General features: G+C 43.0%; 1 protein-coding gene across 2 annotated transcripts; it reads left to right on the top strand.

Annotated features, from left to right (window-relative positions):
• The first annotated feature begins 473 nt into the window (after window positions 1–473).
• On the top strand, window positions 474–6,623 carry LOC113154620 (glutaryl-CoA dehydrogenase, mitochondrial-like). Of its 2 annotated transcripts, none has more exons than XM_026348925.2 (12): window positions 474–624; window positions 1,226–1,341; window positions 2,127–2,159; window positions 2,253–2,393; window positions 2,547–2,609; window positions 3,326–3,496; window positions 3,578–3,707; window positions 4,490–4,706; window positions 4,779–4,882; window positions 4,976–5,101; window positions 5,367–5,527; window positions 6,115–6,623. In XM_026348925.2, exons 2-12 carry the CDS (start codon window positions 1,239–1,241, stop codon window positions 6,186–6,188), a joined length of 1,323 nt encoding a protein of 440 aa, XP_026204710.1. In that variant the 5' UTR covers window positions 474–624; window positions 1,226–1,238; the 3' UTR covers window positions 6,189–6,623. The 2 variants fall into 2 exon arrangements, with proteins under 2 accessions (XP_026204710.1, XP_026204719.1); XM_026348934.2 differs by having other exon boundaries at window positions 516–605.
• Window positions 6,624–9,020: the final 2,397 nt, after the last annotated feature.

Here is a 9,020-nt window from a genome sequence, read left to right as displayed (position 1 = left end):
CTACTACTACTACTGTTATATTATTATTATTATTATTACTACTACTACTACTACTGTTATTGTTATTATTATTATTATTATTATTATTATTATTATTATTATTATTATTATTATTATTATTACTACTACTCCCTACCAAGTGTTTGTTTGACTTTAAACTTTGACAAAGTGTCTTGTGACCTTTGGTGTTGACCTGTGCTCTTTTCCTATGGATGATTTTAAACAGGACGAGGTCACCGACGCCTCCCACACAGAAGCTGCGGGAAGTTACTGCGCGCTTCACTTTACCAGGAGCGGACACACGAACGGACCCTCGTTTTAAGATGTGTCCATGTAAAGGCCCCTGTTTAAAGTGTCTTCTTGTGTAAATGTAGTTCATGGAGCTGAGAACGTTTCTAAAAAAGCACAAATGTCACCTTTGTCCTGCGCGTTTCCAAACGCGGCGTCTTCTTCTGCTGTGGAGCGGCTCACTGCGGCTCACTGCGGCTCACTGCTGCTCACTGCTGCCGCCTGCGGCCGGAGGCGAACACGTCTGTGCGGCTGCAGCGTCAACCTGAGGCCCAAAGTGGAAACTAGGACGAGGACTGTCACGACACTAAACTGAGGTCAGCGATTCTGGTGAAGGTACGACTGAAAGTCCTGTTTCCCTGTTATCATTCCCACTCAGCGCCGATACATTAGGTCAGCTCGTCACTGTGGTCATTGGGGAAACTTGCCGTTACTAGCTAGCGCTGTTAGCTTGTAGCTATAGTAGCGTTATTACGAGCAGGTTAGCTAGCTAACTAGCCTAGCATGGCTGCATAACACAGCAGCAGGGTTGGAGTGTCTCCTTTCACAAAGTGTCCCCAAAGTTAGGTTAGATAATGCTGAGGCGTTGGTTGGCATCGGCTTTAAACAGCTTAGTTGGCTGGAGGTAACTGTTAGTAACTGTTGTCGGGTTCAGATTAGGTGTAATTTGAGGTAGTGTTACTTCAGCTGTGTGTTGTTGTGCACAGCTTCACTTACTTCACAGATCACAAACAAATAAACTGAAATACTGATGTGATATTGTGGATTAAAACCAGCCCCACCTCTCTGCACTAAGTTGATTTAGGTGCATAAGAAGGATCAGCTCTTAATGCTTTTATTCACACTTTAGGAAAACATACATGGCTTAACTGTCTAAAGAATAGGATGTGATCAGGTTAATCAGAGTGATTTACATAGAAAGTGATGTCTTTTACAGACTAAAGTCCATCATGGCATTGAGAAGCGCTGTGTGCCGCCTCCTGGTCAACCCTCACAGAAGTGTCATCATCTCAGCCTCCAGAGCTCAGGGAACGGCAGCAACTGCACCGTGGGGTAAGTACAGAGACGCCTGCAGCCCACAGTAAAGAGAGAACATACACACCTCTGACCAGCAGAAGTTTAAGATTTTATATAATCTTTCCGGCACTTATACCCCATTAAACTCAAACAGCTCTTTCTAGAGCACTTTACTTTAAAGTTTGCTTTGTACTTCACTTGTAAGTTGCATTGGATAAAAGCTTCTGCCAAATAACTAAATGTAAATATTTAAGAAATCTACAGAACATTTTCCAGTTAGGGTTTAGTAGAAGGGTGAGAGTATTTTCTCCTTATGCCCAGAGGGAACTCAAAATGTTAGGTTAGCCACACAAAGTGAACTTCAGTTGGGTGAAACTATCAGGCCAACCACACAGCTGGCAGCTGAACCAGGACACCTCCCCTAAACCTAAATCAGCAGTGAAACTAAACTTAACAGAAGCAAAACAACAAAAGCAGAACAACTTTCTCACCTTAAAAGTGAAGGCATCATTTAGAAACCACACTTTGTATTTGCTCAGGTTTTTGTGCGATATTAAAATTTGCTTCCTGATCTGAATTATTTAAGAGTTCCAAATATATTTTTAAAATAAATAAATAAAAAACCAGGAAGAAGGCAAATATTTTTTTGGCACTGTATCTACACAGAGATTCTCTCAGACACAAATGTTCTTCTATTGATGGGCAGCAGAACTCCACCAGACTCCTTTGTTTCAGTAGAGCACAGGAACCAGCAGCTTCTGAAAGCTTTTAAAAAAATGCTTTGTGCATAATCAGTATGTTTCTGTTTTTTTCTTCCACAGGTTCAGAGAAGACTGAGCAGAAGCCTAAAGCACGTAGGTGGTGCTGCTGTCTAATCGCTTAATTCAGAGATAACGCTTTGTTTTAATGTTGGTTTTTGACTTGTTCCTTTTTTAAATGTCTGACAGCAAAGGTCCAGTTTAACTGGCGTGATGCTCTGGATCTGGAGGGTCAACTGACGGAGGAGGAGGTCATGATCAGAGACTCCTTTCGGACCTACTGCCAAGAGAAACTCATGCCTCGCATCCTGATGGCAAACAGAAACGAAGGTGAGACACCCCAGTTAGTCATCTTTCCTGCACCAGCTCAAATCCAAAATTCACGACTTGACTTTATATTAGATAAAAAAGAGTCTCTGTGACTCTTTTGCATAACGTCCACTTTCGGATCAGCACAGCTGAAGTGGTCTCATTGTTTTTCAGTGTTCCACAGAGAAATCGTGTCCGAGATGGGAGAGATGGGTGTCCTGGGCCCAACCATTAAAGGTGAGTCTGAACAGGCCCTGGTACCTGAACACTGCTAGAGAGCTGCTCCCCAGCTAAGTTTTCATTTTAGTTTATGGTCTTGTTTTACTGTCAAGTTGAAGTCTTTTGTAAATCAGTCACATTTCCTTCACATTAAATCACTGTTTAATGGACTTTGGTCATTTTGGAGCCGTGTTTGAGTTTGTTTGAGTTGGAGACATTTTCAAGTGTGTCACTGACAAACTCAAAAGAGTTTTACATTTTGAATTTATTAACTTAAGTGCTAAGTAATCCTAGTTTGACGTTTCAATATCTTTGAGGTTTGGACAAAACAAACTACAGCAGTAAAATGCTGCTCACACCTCAATGCATGAATAACTGGGAAAGGGAAACTTGGTGAGAGAGTTGAAGCACTGCCAAAAAGATGCAAACTACTAAGAAGCTGCACAGCGTTGACAAGTTTTGTAGCAGGATGACAGGAAGTGAGAAATAAAGGAGCAAGAATAGAAAAAGAGAAGATGAATGAAGAAAGAGACGATCAGCAAAGGAGCTTTCTGACACTGCTTGTGCTTTCAATTTCAAAACCAGGCATATTTGTCTGCATCCCTGTAACATAGATCAGATAGATAACTAGAATGAACAGTGACATTTGAAATAAATTTACTGAATACTGCCTTTACAGTGTGGTTTTAGTAACATTGACAGTAACTCCTTAACTTTCTGTGTTTAATGTGAAGGTTATGGCTGTGCCGGGACGAGCTACGTGGCCTATGGCTTGATTGCCAGAGAAGTGGAGAGAGTGGACAGCGGCTATCGCTCGGTCATGAGCGTCCAGTCGTCACTGGTCATGCACCCGATTTACGCTTACGGCACAGAGGAGCAGAAGGAGAAGTACCTCCCCAGGCTCGGTAAGGAGAACAGTGACACGTTATCTGCTGCAGTGGCTCAGGGTGAAGTCGGACATTAAAGCTTTAACCGACTGTCTCCAGCTCGTGGAGAGATCCTGGGCTGCTTTGGGTTGACGGAGCCGAACCACGGCAGCGACCCCGGCAGCATGGAAACCAGAGCCAAGTACAACCCGCCCAGTCGCACCTACACTCTGACCGGCTCAAAGACCTGGTGAGTCGTTCAGGTGTGGGGAAAAAGAAGGGGGGTTCTCTGTGTCACAGTGGTTTCACAGAGTCTTCACTGGTTATGGTGTACACATCTATTCAGTTTACAGTAAAGTGTGCACAGAGCGAAGGTATCCGAGTGCTTCAGAGCAGAGATGTGTAAATGAGCCCAGATCCCCACAGGACCAAGAACAGAAAACACAGTGAGTGTTTGATGGGGAAGATACCGGCTAACCTGTAGGCAACTGCACAGTGACTCTGCTCCTATCTGCTTAATTTACACTCAGGTGTTCTGACTGCTCACAAATACTGTTAATGAACCTTCAGTCAACCTGGTTATACTAAGGGTCTCTTCTTGTGGTGTCATTTGTTGTCCACATGGTGGCGCTGCCCAGTTAGAGTCACAGCTGATGGTTGGAGAGATGAACACGGTTCTAACACTCTGCAGCTAAAGTTGTCAGATATTTAAGTTCAAAAAGATCTTGTTATGAAAGAAACTGTTGAAAATATTATATAAAATATTTAATTATAAATATAATTAAAATGATATTATATTTATAATATAATATAAATATTACATAGAAAAGAATAAAGATGCTTATATAGATACAGCTGTTATAGTTCATAGATATATATGTTTCACTCGTTAGTCCACTAATAGATAGAAGAACTATTACTGTGTTAAAAATGCACTTGCTGATATTACTGCACACTTATTTTTCCCCTGGGTGACCAGTATAAACCTATACTCGGGTTTCTCCCTCACGTTTCCTGTTCTGCCTCCTTCAGGATCACCAACTCCCCGGTGGCAGACATCGCTGTTGTCTGGGCCAAATGTGACGACGGGAAGATCCGTGGCTTCATCCTGGAACGAGGCATGAAGGGTTTGTCTACGCCAAAGATCGAAGGGAAGTTCTCGCTGAGAGCCTCGTCCACAGGTATGATCCTCATGGACGAGGTGGAGGTCCCCGAGGAGAACCTCCTGCCCAAAGTGTCCGGACTCGGGGTGAGCAGAGTGGAATGATGATGATGTTGATGTGGTTTCTGGGAGATAAAGTTTGTGACCCTCCTCCTTCAGGGCCCTTTTGGCTGCTTGAACAACGCTCGTTATGGTATCTCGTGGGGCGCTCTGGGTGCTGCAGAGTTCTGTTTCCACGCGGCTCGTCAGTACACGCTCGACAGGTCGGATGCCACCGATGAAACTTAAACAAAATAACATTTGTTCCACAGTGAATCTGAGTATTTATTAACCCAGTGATCTTGTTTTTGTGTTAGAATCCAGTTTGGCGTGCCGCTGGCAAGAAATCAGCTGATGCAGAAGAAAATGGCCGACATGCTGACAGAGATCACCATCGGGCTGCAGTCCTGTCTGCAGCTGGGAAGACTCATCGATGAGAAGAAGTAAGTGAGGTGTATTAACGGGGTTCCGGAGAAATCTGCAGATTTCACATTTGCATCTCCAGTGATACAAATATTACTGAGATGAACAGATGGTGGAGTTTTTAGTTGGTGCCATTAAACAACAGTAGAAGAAATGGATGCACAGAGATGAATTCTGATACAGGAAACAGTAACTAGAGTATTAGTTGTATGATTGGACCTGACGGAAGCACTGTCAACTCAGTTCCTCCTCACTGAATCATCAGACACGGTGCTTTGTTAACAGAGCAGCTCCAGAGATGATCTCCATGCTGAAGAGGAACAGCTGCGGTAAAGCCCTGGACATCGCCAGACAGGCCAGAGACATGCTGGGAGGAAACGGCATCGCAGACGAGTATCACATCATCCGCCACGTCCTGAACCTGGAGGCTGTCAACACGTATGAAGGTGAGGAGGAGGAGCAGGGAGGAGCAGGAAGCAGCGAGGGTTTCTCACAGAGCTGCTGAGAGACGCCTAATAAAGGTCACCTGAGATAAAAGGAGCATGAAGGATAAAATAAATCAGAAAGATCCTGTTTAGTTTTTTCTATATTGTGGTCAGATAGAAAAAGTAAAATGTTTCTGATGAGATCAGATTCTGATGTCAGAATAAACTTCAGGCTGTGATGTGATCGTTGTACTGACTAATACATGGATCACTTCAAACTGAGATGATTTATATCCATCAAACTGTTGTTGGAGTTGATGATTCTGAATTTCACAACTAGTTTAATAGCACATTACTAAATGGGAGGTGCTCTTTAAAAAACTAAGTCTTGAAGTCAGTTCAGACAACGTCTTTATTTTCAGGAGTTTCTCCAAACTTGACCACGAGGAGCTCCGTAGAACAGAAGCTGAGGTTAAACTCATGATAGCAGTGTGTCGGAGAGAGAGAGCGCTACCTTGACTCTGACTGAGCCAGCGATGCAACAGTGCACATTTATCATTTGGTGATATTAATCCCACCTGTCTGACACGTGTTGTCTCCTCTTCCAGGAACTCATGATATCCATGCGCTGATCCTGGGCAGAGCCATCACAGGCCTGCAGTCCTTCACTGTGGACAAATAGATCCCATCAAGCAGCGCGGTCAGACGCTGCACCACAGCACAAACAGTTTTCACACGGTTTGGACGACGACTCTTTGTTTCCTCTCAGATGTGTAGAAAATATCTGGAGAACGTGCGTCACTGAACTGGTGGAAAAATGGAATTTAGTTGATTGTAAAGAGCTATTTTTCTACTCTGAATCACAGCGAATTGTTTCCAGCTCCGTTTCTCTGTTGTACAGATCAGTTTAAAGTTTGTATAGAAAGAGGTCAGGATTTAAATCGACTGCAGTAACAGAGAATAAATCCTCAGCTTGTGAAACACAGTTATGTACATGTGTGACCGTGTAATCTTAATTAACTGTAGCACTTTACTGGCTAAAACACTAAGATGTCAAACGGTGGCTTTGAATTGTCAGAGGTCAATGATGTTAATAAAGAAAAGCTGTGGAAATGATCTGACTGTGGGAGTTAATCCACCGTCTGTGTCCAACACGTCACCTGCTTCATCAGAATCCATCTTTATCAGCTGCCTCGTTAGAGCCGGCTCTGTTCCAAATAAGACGATCATCATAACTGCAGTGAAGATGAACACGTCTCTCTGAAACTGGTGCAGGATGAAGCTTCATGTGAAGAACAACAGATTGTCAGGCTGCTTTTCATCTACAGTAATTATCAGGATCAAGTCGTCAGCGAGTCGCTCAACAAACACCAACCTGTGTGTTGTGATGTAGGATGTGAGCTTTGTGCAGACACAGCTAATCCATCGTTCTCAATGATAAAGAACTTCAAGTCCACTGCACTGAGCAGCTGGATGTGGTTGGAGCTGCAGACACAGTCGGTTCTAAACTCAGTACAGAGACAGTAAAGAGTCTCATTGAGAGCTGCAGGTCACAATCAAACAGTTCATATCTAAATATATAGTTATAATATATATAGTTATTATATATATAGTTATAATATATATAGTTATAATATATATAGTTATAATATATATAGTTATTAATATATAAAGTTATAATATATATATAGTTATATTATTATATATATATAGTTATTATATATATAGTTATTATATATATAGTTATATATAGTTATAATATATATATATATATAGTGTTATATAAGTTATATATCTTAGTTATTTATCATATTTCTCGTTCTTTATATATAGTATTTATATAATAGTTATCTATATATTCATTTATCTATTCTTTATTCGTTTCGTATAGTATTTCTTTTTCTCATCTAGTTTCTTAGTTTCCTCTATCGTTCATCTCATGTCTTTCTCGTTTCTTCTCGTTATTGTTCTCTCGTTTCTCTCCTCGTTTCTCTAATCGCTTAATCTCTCTCGTTCTCTCTGTTCTTCACTCTCTCTCGTTCTTCTATCTCTGTTCTTCTCTCTCTCTTCTCCTCTCTCTCGTTCTTCTCTCTCGTTCGTTCTCCTCTCCCGTTCTCCTCTCTCTCGTTCTCCTCTTCTCGTCTCCTCTCTCTCGTTCTTCTCTCTCATCGTTCTCTCTCGTTCTCTCTCTCTCGTTCTCTTCTTCATCGTATCTCTCTCGTTCTTCTCTCTCTGTTCTTCTCTCTCGTTTCTTCTCGCTCCCGTTCTCTCTCTATCGTTCTCCTCTCTCTCGTTCTCCGCTCTATCTCGTTCTTCTCTTCTCGTTCTTCTCTCATCCCAGTTCTCTCTCTCTCGTTCTCCTCTCGCTCGTTCTCCTCTCTCGTGCTTCTATCTCCTCCGTTCTCTCTCGTTCTCCTCTCTCTCTTCTCTTCTCTCTCTTCTCCTCTCTCTCGTTCTTCTCTCTCGTTCTCCTCTCTCTCTGTTCTTCTCTCTCTCTCGTTTTTCGCTCTCCCGTTCTTCTCTCTCGTCCTCCTCTCTCTCGTTTCTCTCTCCGTTCTTCGCTCTCTCGTTCTCCTCTCGCTCGTTCTCCTGTCTCTCGTATCTTCTCTCTCTCGTTCTTCCTCTCGCGTTTCTCCTCCTCTCTCGTTCTCTTCTCTCTCTGTTCTTCTCTCTCTGTTCTTCACTCTCTGTTCTTCACTCTCTCTGTTCTTCTCTCTCTGTTCTTCTCTCTCTGTTCTTCTCTCTCTGTTCTTCTCTCTCTCTGTTCTTCTCTCTCTTTCTATCCTCTCTCGTCCTCCCTCTCTGTTCTTCTCTCTCTGTTCTTCTCTCTCTCTTCTCCTCTCTCTCGTTCTCCTGTCTCTCGTTCTTCTCTCGTCTTCTCTCTCTCTTTCCCTCTCTCTCTTCTCTTCTCTCTCTTTCTCCTCTCTCTCGTTCTCTTCTTCGTCTTCTCTCTCGCGTTCTCGCTCTCTCTCTCTTCTCCGCTCTCTCTTTTTTTTGTTTATTCTTCGTTCTCTCTCGTTCTCCTCTCTCCTCGTTCTCTCTCCTCGTTCTCCTCTCTCGTTCGTCTCTCTCGTTCTTCTCTCTCTCGTTCTCCTCTCTCGCGTTCTTCTCTCTCCCGTTCTTCTCTCTCTCGTTCTCTCTCGTTCTTCTCTTCTCGTTCTCTCTCTCTCTGCTTCTCTCTCTCGTTCTTCTCTCTCGTTTCTCTCTTCCCGTTCTCTCTCTCGCGTTCTCCTCTCCTCGTTCTTCTCTCTCTGTTCTTCTCTTTCTGTTCTTCTCTCTCTGTTCTTCTCTCTCTCTGTTCTTCTCTCTCTGTTCTCTCTCTCTGTTCTTCTCTCTCCTCTCTTCCTCTCTCTCGTCTTCTCTCTCTCTTTCTCTCTCTCTCTTTCTCTCTCTCTCTTCTCCTCTCTCTCTTCTTCTCTCTCTCTTTTCTCCTCTCTCGTTCTTCTCTCTCGTTTCTCTTCTCGTTCGCTCTCGTCTTCTTTCTGTCTCCTCCATCTCGTGTCCTCCTCTCTCT

The sequence above is a fragment of the Anabas testudineus genome, chromosome 8 (assembly GCF_900324465.2).
Source record: "Anabas testudineus chromosome 8, fAnaTes1.2, whole genome shotgun sequence".
Taxonomy (NCBI): domain Eukaryota; kingdom Metazoa; phylum Chordata; class Actinopteri; order Anabantiformes; family Anabantidae; genus Anabas; species Anabas testudineus.
The sequence above is the reverse complement of the archived record's forward strand: the minus strand, read 5'-3'. Positions and strand labels throughout refer to the sequence as shown.